Source organism: Pygoscelis adeliae, unplaced genomic scaffold, assembly GCF_000699105.1.
Source record: "Pygoscelis adeliae isolate BGI_AS28 unplaced genomic scaffold, ASM69910v1 Scaffold55, whole genome shotgun sequence".
Taxonomy (NCBI): Eukaryota; Metazoa; Chordata; class Aves; order Sphenisciformes; family Spheniscidae; genus Pygoscelis; species Pygoscelis adeliae.
The window spans coordinates 1038933-1052866 of NW_008824804.1; the positions used below are offsets into that span (position 1 = coordinate 1038933).

The window sequence follows — 13934 nt, forward strand, 5'->3', positions numbered from 1 at the left end:
CTCTCGGTCACCCCACCGCACCGGCCGGGTTCTGTTCGGTTTTTTCCCCTCCTCCCGCACGGACGGCTCCTGCGCAGTGGCGGCGGGTCCGTCTCGGGAGGCGTCCGGGGCTTGGTCCTGCCGAGTCAGTCGCTCGTAGGGCGCTTGTGACGTGGTGATGCACGGCTAATGCTGCCAGGTCGCTCGGATCAGCGCTCTTGATGGCGGTGGTGTGCCCGTTGGGATGAGGTGCTCTTGGAAGTTAACCTTCGAGCAATGTGAAAGACAGTGTTCGGCTTGTAAAGGAAGGCAGGCTTTTCCCCGCTTGTTTTGCCGCTGTCAGTTGACTGTCAGGCTTGGTGAAATTTAAGCCAGAGCCTTCCTTACTCTCACTTAGTAAAATAATTTTTCGCTGGCTCTTAGAGTAGACCCTCCGAATCAGTCTTTTAGACAGGGCTCATCTTCGCTGCGGTTAGCCTGGGCTCTACCGCGTGGGCTTTCGCTCCGACTCTGGCTGTCTTAGACATAGACTTTCTGGCCCCATCTTAAAGTAAAAGATCATCTTGTACTGCTTGTACGCTGTTACAAGGTTTAGTGTGCTCGCAGACCAATATTAGAAGGAATTCTGGGATCGAACCCCAGGACTTCCCGTTGTCTGTCTGTCGGTCTAGCATGAACCTCTCAGCTACTCCTGGGGAGGGAATCGGGGAGCCGCTGTATTAGCCCACTTTTCTTAGCGCTGAAAAACCTGGACGCATCGGGTAAGTCAGCAGCAAGCGCTGGAGCGCACAGGTTTTGTGAATATAACTTCAATAAGTCCGCCCTGGAGTATTTGAGGCACGCACGGTGCCTCAGCTGCTGGAGTTGTATTTTGTGGTTATTCTGCCATCGCTGCTCATATGTGGGTATGGTATTAGCGTGAAGATGGCTTATTCTTGCCTTCCTGATGATAGCTTATGAAATAACTGTGCCGCTCTCAGTTACGCTAGTACAGACGCAGCTGTATCGAGCAATCTTAGGCGGTTAAAAATTACTCTTCACAGGAATGTTGAACCACATGGGTATTTTCATGTATAGCTTTGAAATAAGATGGGGAAAATGTTAGCTGCTTTATATGCAATATAGTTGAAAAATAACATGCTTACAGCAGTGACGTAGGGAGAGTGGATTATACAGAAAGCTTTTAACTGTCCTCCTTGTGTTCAATAAATAATGTTTAATGCCAGTCAATATCGTACTCTTGTTTTTGACTATGCCTGTCTTGTCCGTGGTGATGGAAAAATATTTTAGCTTTTCTTTCCTGAATCTACCTTTTACTTAGAACTAATGTTACCTTGCTCTTTTTCTGCTTCCCGCTTGTCAGGATTTGGTGGGCTTGAGACTACAAACTCCACTGCCAGTGGGTTTAATTTTGGGGGTTTCGGATTAACTGCTAATCCTGCAGTGAATTTTAATATTGGGAATTTCGGTGTTTCTACTACCTCAACTCCACCATTCAATTTTGGTAACAGTCTGGCAAGTGCAGGTAGATAATGCATAAATACTTGTTCTGTAATAAATGTTAACAGCAGGGGTCCAAGAATTACATTCCGAACTGAGAATCTGTATTTAGTACTCATCTTAGTATCCAGTGAAGACTGGAGATAAAAGCTCTGAAAGTGGAATGGGTTTGAGAGCCATAGGCTTATAGGGTTTTTTGCCTATTAAATTCTCAAGAAACAGCTGTTGCGGAAAAATAACCATGTACCAAATACTCAGTCTCTGAAAAGGAAATGAATTGTGGTAACCTACCGGTCTGACCTGGTCTAAAATTGAGCCTCGATTACCTAGCAAAATTCTCCGTTCAGATCCAGGCAATCATGAACAGTTGCAGAGCTGGTCCCTAACGCCACGTTTCCTGACATGAGATTCTTGGACTACTGCAGTCATGTTTTTCATCTTCCCCTGTGTCTCCTCATTGGCCTTCCGTGGGCTGTCATGAATGCACTACACCTCGATAGTTTCTGTGGAGAAACAAATTTTATACGATCAGCACAAAATGAACAGCCCTCGCTGTGATCTCTGTTTCCTAAACACCGTTCCACACCCTGACGTAGCACGCGTCCCAGGCTCTCGTTAAGAGATTCTCTATGCTTCTGGGAGGGTCTCGTGCGTGATGTGTGCGCTGGGTGTTGATTAAGAAAACGGTTCATGGCCCCACGGAGATCCATCAGTTCTGAGCCATCAGCTGATACAATTTCAAGTTAAATCTCTTCCATTTCATCTAAAAATGCTTAACTGTATGGATTTCTAATGCTTTTAACGCGTGTAGAATTAGCCTGTGGGGTCTCGTTGCCGCTGCTCGTATAGGAATTACATTCATTCCACAGTGTCATTGCTCCCTGTGTTAGCGTACTCTTACCTGTTTTGTGCACTCAAGGGGTCTGGTTTTGTTTTTATTTGGTATGAACACTATTGGACTGTACTTCTTTAGCTGAATTTGAACTACTCCAGAAGAGAACTTGCATACTTAATTTTGTTTAGCAGTTTGCACTCTTGGATCCTTTTTCAAGAAAGGAGGACTAAATTTGCTGTGAGTACAAAACCAGCTAAAAATGGTGTCATCTGATGGTACTCCCACTAGGGTTTCTCACTCGCTGGTAGGACTGAAACTTGAACGTTACAGGGAACTACTTATTATATCCACTCACATTAAGATGTTTGCTGAATGAAAATAAAATGCGATTGCATGTCAGCTTTGGTTTAAGCTTTTTATTTTGTATGTATACAAGAGGACAGTAAGTGTAGTAGGTCTAAAGAGACTTTTTTTTTTTTTTTTGCTATTGACCTGTGAGTGGCAGCATCTTTTTGACAAATACTTTGTAGCAGACTGTCTTTCTTCATTTGAATCCATGTAAAAACAGCCTGAAACGGGGAGACTTTGCTCTCCAGGGCTAGTCAGATGTCCACAGGCTGCACCTCGGGCCAACGGTGCTTTTGCATCACCGTAGCAAAGAGGTGGTGTGGTGGCATCCAGCACTTGTGCAGTCTCATGCGCTGGGAGGCTGTCTGGGCCGGTAGCACCGGTCTCGGCACAGCCGCTCTGTGTCGGGGCACCTCTTCGAAGGGGGCAAATGGGAAGATGGGGTTCTTGGGGCTTTCTCTGGCACAGTGGAGCTCAGGCCCTCCCTTAGGTCTCCTCCTGCTAGCCAGTGACTGGTTTTCCTGAAAATCTGTGGAAGGCTGATTGCTTTTGCATCCGTCATCCTCTGATAGTGGTTGAACCTCAAAATGAGATTTAATGGGGATGATGATAGGGAAACTAGACTTAAAAAAAAAAAAAACCACAACCTTGTAGTATTTTACCTGTGTGTAGAAAAAAATCGTTGCTGTGACAGCATTCCCATGTCAGCACAGCAATTGTGTGCACCCTAGCCTCAGGCTTTACTTGATTTGTTTCTAATTTTGCTCTGAAGAGGTTAGGAATGTTTAAAAAGCTTACAAAATATCAGATGGTTTATTAAACACTTAGCAACGATATTGACTAGAAGTATTCCTGAGAATGAGTCTAAGAAACACTATTACTAGTTGTGCCTGTCACTAAGGAAAGCACATCCTGCTGGTAAAGGAGCAGGATGTTAGTTAACTGCTGCTTTTTTATTTGCTTTCTTGACACACCGTAGACATATTGGCTTTCTGGTTGATGTTTTCTTCCCCATTTCCTCGGACAATGAACTCGATACCCATGATCAATGTGAACTACATGCTTGTAACATAATACATCCATCTGTCAACATCTCTTCTCATAACACCCCTTGAAGCGTGCGGTTTATTGTCATGTTATGCACGGCTGCCACTCACAATGTGCTGTCTGCCTTACTTGCAAACTTTGTTTGTTAGGTGCGTTTGGAGGATTTGGGACAACTACCACCACTGCGGGACCAGCATTTAGTTTCTCTGCTCCCACCAATACAGGCACCAGCGGTAAGAGAGCACAAACCTGAAAGTATTTGCTTTAGAATGAACAGTAGGGCGTCAGCCCTTCACAATAACGTTTTGCATTTCACAGGTACTATTCTCTTGTTTTTCTCAATAGCGTTTTGCTTATTTCCCCAGGACTCTTTGGTGGTACCCAGAACAAAGGCTTTGGATTTGGTACTAGTTTCGGCACAGGAACTGGAACTGGCTTGGGTAGTGGGTTGGGAACTGGGCTAGGCTTCGGAGGCTTCGGTACGCAGCAGCAACAGACCAGTAAGTATGGCCTTCTCTTGATTTACCCCTTCCTTAGCAATGAAAGCATAAGGCTGCAACAGGCGCGCAAGTAGTGGGACAGAAGTATGTTATAAAAGGAGGCTGTTACACTTACCTCCTGATTGATGGAGACTTCTCAGAAATCTGGCTTTTGAAATGCCTACGGTTGCAGCCCTTGCCTTTTTCTTAAACTAGAGCTCAAGCAAGTTTCTGAGCTTCACCCTTGAGGTCCCGACAACAGTGTTCACCCCTTGGGTTTGGCAATGGTAGAAAGAGTAGTTACAGAATTGATGTTGGCAGTCATGGCATTACTAGAAAGGGGAGAAAAAGAGCGTTGAGTTTAGTTTAAATGCGAGTTGGATAATGACCAGCTGCAGGCTCTGAGTCCACTGAATTTATAATAACAAATCTACCCTTCAGATTTAGATATCGAAGGTGCCAGATGATGTCATGGGTGAATATAGACGTCTCATTTAAAGAAAAAAGAATAAATCTTTTCTTCTAACTCTGCATCCAGGAACTTCTGTTGCTGATGAAGATTGGGTGTAAAAAGACGCTTTTAAAAAACATTATCTGATAGTGAGTTATTTATTCTGTGCTTTGTTTTGCTTCTCAAAATGTGAAAAGACGTGATACCAATGATGCACAGATGGTATGTGTTAGCAAGCGAGTCTGTCTTGGTTGGTAAAAGGAGTTCATTTGTTTTTCTTCATCCAACACAGCATTAGGAAGCGGCTTGTTCAGCCAGCCTGCTCAGACACCTGCCCAGTCGAACCAGCTCATCAATACAGCCAGTGCCCTCTCGGCTCCGACACTCTTAGGAGATGAGAGAGATGCTATTTTGGCAAAATGGAACCAGCTTCAGGCCTTCTGGGGAACAGGCAAAGGTTACTTCAACAATAACATCGCGCCAGTGGAGTTCACGCAGGAAAACCCCTTTTGCAGGTTTAAGGTATGGAATTGTTCAGCCGCCCACAGACAGTTCTGAAGCAGTTACTCTGCTTGCGGAGAGTCTGGGTGTCTCGTGAGTGTTAAATCAGATTTTGTTACTGTTAGGAGTTTTCTGAAACAGTATTTTTCCAGGTAATGTACACAATTCTGATGCATGCTAATTAAAAGGTTTGAAGATTTATAGATGCTGGAAATCTGGGTGTTGTTGAGGTACTAGATAATGAGTGCGTATGCGGATGATGAAACTAACCTTTTTCTATGATAGCGTTCAGATTGGTGCATGTGTGGTTGGAGGAGATCTCTGGAAATGAATTTTAATGTGTATTTGTTTAGGTTACAGTATTAGAGAAACTATTTAAAATAACCTTCACATCTGAAAGAAACTTAGCATCTGGAATAAGAACTTCACGGTCTTTCTTCATCGCTTTGCCTACATTAGAAAACCCCTCTGTGAACCTGGCCCATGCATACCGTTTTAAATACAGCAGCCTTCAGCTTTCTTCTGCCTTTATCCTTGCCAGTGCTCAAGCTGACTCCATTCCTTGTACTATATCATCAGCAGTTCCAGATCTTGCTTCTCATGTCAACAAAGAATATGTAGCTCTTCATCCTCCGTAAATCTTGTGCCTGCTGACTTTCTTGCTAAGCTTCAGACTTAGAAGTGGATTTGGGTCAGGCATGGTGATACCCTCCTTTGCCAAGCTGGTTCTTTGAAGTGCAAACTTTCTAACCTGAATGTAGGTTAATACCTAATTAAGACTAGTTTTGATTATGCACATCATGACACTTTTATAAAATCTTTGCAGCAGCCAAGTGCCTGCATAACAGATGTTTGGCTTCTGTTGCATTACCTTTTTAGGTGTTACCTTGAATATTTTGTTGATAATGCATCTGAAAGCTTACTTTCTTGTAAGTTGTTGCCTGAAGTGGCTTTAGAGTTTTCTGGGCTTTGAAAAATTGCGAAGAATAACTTGTGTGATACAAAATTGGTTATTTTGGAGCTTCATTTACCAAAAGGAGAAGTTTTCCTTTCAAGTTAGAGCCACGTACGAGGTTTACTTTTGTCCCTATGACTTCAGTATTACTAATGTCATTATGGATTCACATACCTTAAGTGAAATAGTGAAGAGTTGGATGTATGCTAGCAATGGCAGATGCCTAAGGAAAATAGTGGAGAAGTTGGTAGCACAGGTATCGGAGCAAAGCGTCATAAGCTAGTTTGGTTTATTGCCTCTGTAAGCATCAGGCATCTGATAAGAATGAAGCATTACCCGAAGGGTTTCACAGGTGTTCAGGGAATCCACTTGTACACAATTCCAGCTCTGGAACAAATGAGAAGCATGCAGCTCTTAACCAAGGAAAGTGTGCTTCAGAGGTATGTGATACAGGCCGCCATTTGAAGGACCGCAACGAAGTAAAAAATCCGTTATAGTTTGAAGACTTAATTGCATAAAGAAATCATGAAAGATGTATTTATTTATTTTAAACAGAAATACCAGAGGAGTCATGTGCCTGTGGTCTTCGTACTACTTTGCACATAATGAGATTTAGTCTTCTGTGTACTGGCAAGTCTTTCCCCACGGTGTGGGCCTCTTTCACAACTAGGAAAGTGAAAGGGGTGTGCTTAAAACCGAACTCTTCCTTAGCTGTCACCGTTGTGCTCCATGACAGGATGGCCCAACCAAAGAAGGCTGATTCCGCGAGGCTCACTGTCATGGGGAATTACCCTCTGCTGACAAAGACCAGGCTCTTGGGCACATCCCCAACTCGTTTCTCTCTTCAGCTGAACTTGCACAAGGGGAAAGGTGCAAGTCACCCACCCACATGCAGTGTCAGGGCCTTAAAAAGCACCCGCTGTCCAACATGTCACTGGTGATATGTTGGTGTGACAGTTCATAGGCAAGATGAGATGAGAACTGCCGCTCTGCTTTTGCTTATAACGAGTTAACAGTTTAGGTCTTTCTTACAAGTCATGTGGAGTTTATGCTGGAGCCGACAGGGGTTTTTTTGAAACGGGGAAAGCACGCTGTTACTTAGCACAGATGGCAACAAGTGTTCCTGTATTAGATTATGATGTTGAATTAAACACCTAACCTTACTACAGCTTTATCACAGCAACGATAAAGATAGATAACATTAAACTTCATAAGCAATTGCACAAAGAACCCATGACACTTGCTAACACAAGGAAAATTGGCTGTCCCAAATTCTTGTGTGAGAACCTTACTTGCTGCATGTCCTAGCTAGTAGAAATATTCTGTGTCCATGTTTTGACTTGTACTGCCACGCAAACTGTCCGGATCTACAGTAGGAAAATGCTAAGAAATCCATAAAGGTTTATGGTTGGCTTATCTTTCGATTGGGTTATGTCAGTAACTGTTTTTCATTCAGACATCTGGACATGTAATGTTGTAAAACTCTTCTGGAACTCTAGTAATTTTTCTGTATTCAAGTCTGGTCCTCTGGTTCCTTTTGCAACTTAGAAAAAGTGTAAATTTGTAAAATGTTCCTGACTGATATCAGCTCTGAAGTAGCATAAATACCCTGCTGAGCTGGCATCTCCCAATCCATCGCGCCTTTTTTTTTTTTTTTTAAGATGGGGAATGGATACTTACCAACTTTTTGTAAAAATCTGAACTGTTTCAAGAGCTACTGTACTGGTGGCCTTGTGAGAGAACATTTTAAAGGGGGATTGATTTTATGTTTCTGCATCTCTGAGTATGTTGTAACATAAATTTTGAACCGGTTGCTCTAAAAATTGAGGGGTTGAGCCCCTCCCCTTCCTGCCACACAGATATGCTTTTGCTAAGTAATACATCCCCAGTTTTTGTTTGTTCATTTGCAGGCTGTGGGGTACAGTTTAATGCCCAACAACAAAGATGAAGATGGCCTCGTGGTCTTGGTCTTTAACAGAAAAGAAACAGATATTCGAAGCCAGCAGCAGCAGCTCGTAGAATCACTACACAAAATTCTGGGAGGAAACCAGACGCTCACTGTCAACGTAGAAGGTGTTAAGACGTTGCCAGATGACCAGTATGTGAACTTCATGCAGTTTTGCCTTTTTATCCGGTATTGCATGTTATAAAGGGTTGGTGCTTAGTCTACTCTGTCTCCCTTTCTCCTTGATTTTAGACCTGTTCATCCTGAGTTCGATTTCATGTCTCTCATTCCTTCGTGTTGGTTTTTCTTAAGGCATTAAGTCCAGTATCTTTCCTGTGTATGTTCTTGCTTTTGCTGGAGTGCACAGCTGAGGGATCTCGGCTCAGGTCAGGAAATAGGCTTCTTCAGGCCCTGCTCAGCAGCAAAAATTGGAGATGAGGATGCTAACCATGAAGGTGGGATAAATACTTGGTATTTTAGGAGCTATGAGGTATATGAGAATGTAATTTTTTAGGGTATTTACAGCTTTCCTCTTTCTGCCTTGCTATGTTAAACCCTAGCTTTACTGGTACTTTATATCTCGGTTAGCTAAAGGAAGTTAACAGTCAGCGGGGAGAGGTGGTAACTTAGATTTGGGGTTGTTCTTCATTGTGTTAGTTTTTATATGCTGCTGACCTTTTCCTGACAGCACACATTTTGTCTTGCTCAGGACAGAAGTGATCATTTACGTTGTGGAGCGCTCGCCCAACGGCACTTCGAGGAGAGTTCCCGCAACGACCCTCTACACCCACTTTGAACAAGCCAACATAAAATCGTCCCTGCAGCAGCTGGGGGTCAGCCTCTCCATGGCCAGAACAGAGCTTTCCCCGGCACAAGTCAAACAGCTCTTGCAGAACCCTCCTGCCGGTACGTGGTCTGGGGCTGCGCAGGGGCACGGTTGGGCCTCTGCTGGGGCTTTTTTGGGTCTCTGGGAAAAATGCAGGTGTCGGCCCACTGGAAAACACCTTTTAAAACTACAAGATTTTCCAAGGCATTCTGGCGTACTGATGTAGTGGTTTTAAATACAGCCAGTTTTCCAACTGAAGTGCAACGTAGTCCACCAAGACAGTTATGATTTATCAGTAATATGCCACACAACACCATACTATATGATTTAGCCATCATAAATCACTTCAACTTGTCCAACTAAAAAAAAAAAGGTAAATATCAGAATAATCATGTCCTATATTCACTTCCTAGTTTTTGGGGGGCTCACTTAGCCTGTATATGTGGCCACAGATAGTAGGTATACAGCTTTGTTTTAGAGTAGTTAAGTGCTGTTCACGGAGGATGTAGTAACTTGCATCATGATTTTGATGTATATGTACAATTAGGCTGCTTTTGTTTTACGTGTTTGCCCAATGAAGAAGTTTATGGCAAAACAAGCAACTGTTCTGTCAACAGATAAAATCCTTAGACAAATCCTGTTAGGAACTGTCATAATTCCTACTGGGATTATTTTGCCAACTGGTTTAGTTCTTTGATCACTTAATTACTGCTTTTTTAATTTATTTTTTTTTAAATACAATAAGCAACTTGAAGAGGAAAGATGACCCAAGCATAGCATACAGTGGAAAAGACAGGAATTTTTCCCCTTGAAGTATGGATTGTCCGATTTGATCACCTGTCGGTTGTTCCTTTCAAACCAGTAGAAATGCTTGACGGCCTTTTCGACTGAACTTACTGCCACAGTTCGGGACCAAGACTTTAAGAACTACCCTTGTTTAATTAACCTTTATTTGTAGAACAGTCAGTCAGGTTAGCGTAGCTCATAGGGGGGGTGTATTTCCTAGTATTTTTCCTGCTTAACAGCTGTAAGATGTGATATCCGTTCAGATCTATCCATACTAAAAACTTGTTTGTTTGGGTTTTTTAAGGTGTTGATCCAATTATATGGGAACAAGCCAAAGTTGATAATCCTGATCCTGACAAGTAAGTCTTAATAGTCTGTCTGAGTATTACAAAAGACTTGGAAAGGGGAGAAATATATAATATTGTGTAGTACCCTTCAGGTAACTTGTAAGAAACTTACTAGAGAATAACTTTGTCAAGTGCTGATCTCATTCGAAGCGGTGAGGATTACTAGAAATGCCTGTCTAATCCCTTTACCCATTTAGGTGCTTAAGGTTTGTCAGGATAAAGAGCCTTACTTGCATGACTCCAAGTTGTGGTGTCCTCCATTATATGGACTAGTTATTGTGACTTCTTTTTTTGTTTTGCAACCGTTACGGTTTTTTCTCTTTATGCCTGCAGCTGAAAGTGATGTACCCTTGTACCCTCCAGCGGTTACAGGTAACTTAGGCTGATTTCTTCATGAAAAAGGAACAGGTTGTTAGGAATAGTGAGGACTGTAGAACTTAGCAAAACAAGATATGTTGATGTATTATATTAATTTATAATAGGCCAAGATCATATGTAACTTTAGATTATATTCATAATTATTAATCCACACCACGTGAAAAATGTGTTGTAAGAAATATTTGTATTTTTGTAGGCTTATTCCTGTGCCAATGGTGGGTTTCAAGGAACTGTTGAGAAGATTGAAGGTCCAAGATCAGATGACCAAACAGCATCAAACTCGATTAGATGTAAGGTTTCTCATCTTCATCATGACTGCTTGTTGTTGACAAAGGATGTGCTATTAAATGACCCTCCCCCCATGCCTCCTGTGTGTTGAAAACTGAAACTGAAACCGTGTGCATGGGTCTGTGACTCTTTATCGCTATTTCTTAATACGTTCCTTAATTATATCTTTTGGCTAAAAACCAAGCGGTACGTTTTGGCTTTGGTTTTTCTCAGGTTCAAACTTGCTGTGTTGTTATAGGCTAATTCAAACCAGCTGAATTAAGTTGCACTGGCATAGACTCTGATTTGGGCACCCAGTTTTCTGATGCCTTCTGAAAATCCCAGTTGCATATGAAAATAAATAGAAACCAGAACAGTAGAGGTGTAGCGAAAAGCTTTCTGAAAGCATCTTTGGCGAGGACGCTAAGTTGCTGGACTGAGTACTGTTTTGAAACTCCTGGTTTCAAATCAGGACTAATGTGTTCTGTTATTGGAAACTCTTATGACTTCCAACTGACCCCATCTTCTCTGCAGATAATATCAGAAGATATCAGTGAGCTGCAGAAAAACCAAACGACAACTATGGCAAAAATTGCACAGTACAAAAGGAAACTGATGGCGCTTTCTCACAGAACGTTACAGGTAACACGGATAGTCTAAATAACTCCTTCTGACACGCAGTCTAGTGCCAGAAGGCAAACTGAGAGGGGGCAGGATGACCTGTGCAGTCTTGCACGTGGCCAATGTTGAAAATGAAATTCTGACTTCACCTAAATGGTATTGCTTTAAGTAACAGGCAGAGCTGTCAGGGAAAGCTGCAGGTGCGCAGCATGTCTTACTGCTTTGGGAACCTTCTCTCTCACTTACTCAGAAGCCACGGGACTGCCCTGAGGTCTCGGAGCAGCAGACTAAACGACAGAACAAATCTGAGGAGAGACGTGCTGGAGGAAGGGCAAAAAGACATGTGGATGGGCTAGTGGGGAAAGAGGTGGGCAAAGTCTTCTCTAATGAACCTCAAAGGCTTCTTTTGTAGGTGTTAATAAAGCAGGAGATCCAAAGGAAAAGCGGTTATGCCATTCAAGCAGACGAAGAGCAGCTTCGTGTACAGTTAGATACAATTCAGTGTGAACTTAATGCACCTACACAGTTCAAGGTGAGTAGCTAACCGAACTTTGCCAACAACTCTGTTTTTTCCTCGCAAAAGAATGTAAGTTTTCCAAACCATGCAAATATATTTGTTGTGGAAAGCTTTCAGAAGAGAAGTCCAGCAGTGTTACTAGGTTGTAGCATCAAGCTCTTTGCTGCATGACTGATAGGTATTTAAGTATTTTTGAGTTCTCGGAAGTATTGGAGTTGCTTGCCCTTTGCATGTCTTCCAAAAAAAAAATTAAAAATGGAATGAGCGGCAGTGCTGCCTGCCCTGGTGACTCGAGGAGTAGTACATGCTGGAGCTCTGACAGATGTAAATGAGTTGCATTTGATTTAAGCCTGTTTCTCTTCCCAGGGCAGACTGAATGAGCTCATGTCCCAAATCAGGATGCAAAACCACTTTGGAGCAGTGCGGGCTGAAGAGCGCTATTACATAGATGCAGACCTCTTAAGGGAAATCAAGCAAGTAAGTATTACTGGGTAGAATCCTGGGATACTCTCTGAACTTCGTAATTTAAGCTAGCTCCGCACTAACTTGGGAGATGTATTCAGAATGTCATGTTTTTGTAATTGTTTGATGAGTAAGTCTTTTTTATTGTTCTCAGTGACAGTGCCTCAAGGTATTGTACAAAGCCACTCTATGCAGTCAGGCTATTAGTGCAGAAAATGCTGCTTTTCCTTCTTCCAAAGAAATTACGCCAGGCTTTTCAATGTGCCAAGGCCACCAGACACGGCACCTTTGAGAAATATGACTTGAAATATGTGAGTTAAACTATGCTCATGCTTTCTTTTAAACTATCTGCAGCATTTGAAGCAGCAGCAAGAAGGCCTGAGCCACCTAATTAGCATTATAAAGGATGACTTGGAAGACATCAAACTTATAGAACATGGGCTGAACGAGAGCATTCCCATCAGAGGAGGAGTCTTCAGTTGACGTGGTGGATGCTGCTGGGCTTACACAGAACATGTTACTCGAGTTCATGGTTCACCTTCCAAGGCTAAAACTGTTGAGGTAAAATAAAACACTTGTCTTCTAGGAACAATGGTATTTTGGCTGTTATCTTTAGAATTAGCAAAGCCTCTTCTAAGCTTTTGAACTTGACCTTTGGAAGGTTTATATTTTATAAAGCTGTATATGCTTTAATAAAAGAAGGAAAACTGAATCTGTTCAGATACCGTTTTACTATAAAACTATATGTACTATTGTACATTTTTTCTTTTTTTCCCCCCCTTTTTTTACAACAATATTGTCCTAGAAATGCAGTGCCGAGGGAATTGTTCCACTTGTGACTTGGTTTGTGGAAAGCTTAGCCCGCTTCGATGTTTTTGTCAAAACAATCAAGTAACATCATTATGTAAACAGCTAATTTAAATCATTACAGATATGTATGTTGCTGTAACGATGTCGGTCTCTGCAATACCAGTAGTTTGCTGGGGCAAGCTGCAGGAAGTTGATGTTTCCAGTTTCTGTCATTCCTTTGGGCGGCAAGGATCTGAAGGTTATGTTATTATTACTTTACATACGTGGATTATACAAAGCTTCGCTGCCCCTTAAGTAACAACAGAATGTCTAGACGTTGTCTTCTGCCTTTTTTTTTAATTGCTGGAGAGTAATAAATTCAGTCTGACTTTGTAATAACTTGTGCATGGTGTTGGCTCTTTCTCAGCTACATCAGCGAAGCGGGTGCATGGCTTCACTCTCCTCCAGGCACTGCAGGTAACAGACTATCAAACCCAGTGCCACAGCGCTGCTTGGCAGCCTCAGTCCCCAAACTAAAATACAAGGTCAGGTCCCTTAGATCCTACCTGACATTAAATACTGCAGAGCAGGTGGCTACTACATGCATTGGAGAGACAGATCCCACCCCCACCCCCCCCAAAGTTGCTTTTTTTCCTCATTACAAAAGTCACTGAAAATGACTGAAACAAAACCACATTATTTTCTGTAGTAGGAGTTTGTACAACAGAAACAACTCAAACAGAGTAGAGACAGAATAATTTTGTTCATTAGCCATAAAAAAAAAAAAATCCATTCATAAAATTTGAAAGATAGAAAAACAGAAATACAGCCTCAGCATGCTAGAGCCTGTATTATGCATGTGAGAGAGTTTATTTTTGGAAGCATGGTTCCATTACAGTTG

The 13934-nt window shown here is 42.3% G+C and overlaps 1 protein-coding gene across 1 annotated transcript; it reads left to right on the top strand.

The window, feature by feature from the left end:
- Nucleotides 1–45: 45 nt before the first annotated feature.
- On the top strand, nt 46–13432 carry NUP54 (nucleoporin 54kDa). The gene is given in 13 exon segments (XM_009324020.1): nt 46–1283; nt 1286–1504; nt 3859–3942; nt 4075–4209; nt 4932–5161; nt 8006–8193; nt 8750–8946; nt 9957–10011; nt 10574–10667; nt 11179–11286; nt 11678–11797; nt 12149–12259; nt 12599–13432. Coding segments are annotated over 13 exon segments (1755 nt in total). The 5' UTR covers nt 46–1198; the 3' UTR covers nt 12728–13432.
- The last annotated feature ends 502 nt before the right edge of the window (nt 13433–13934 follow it).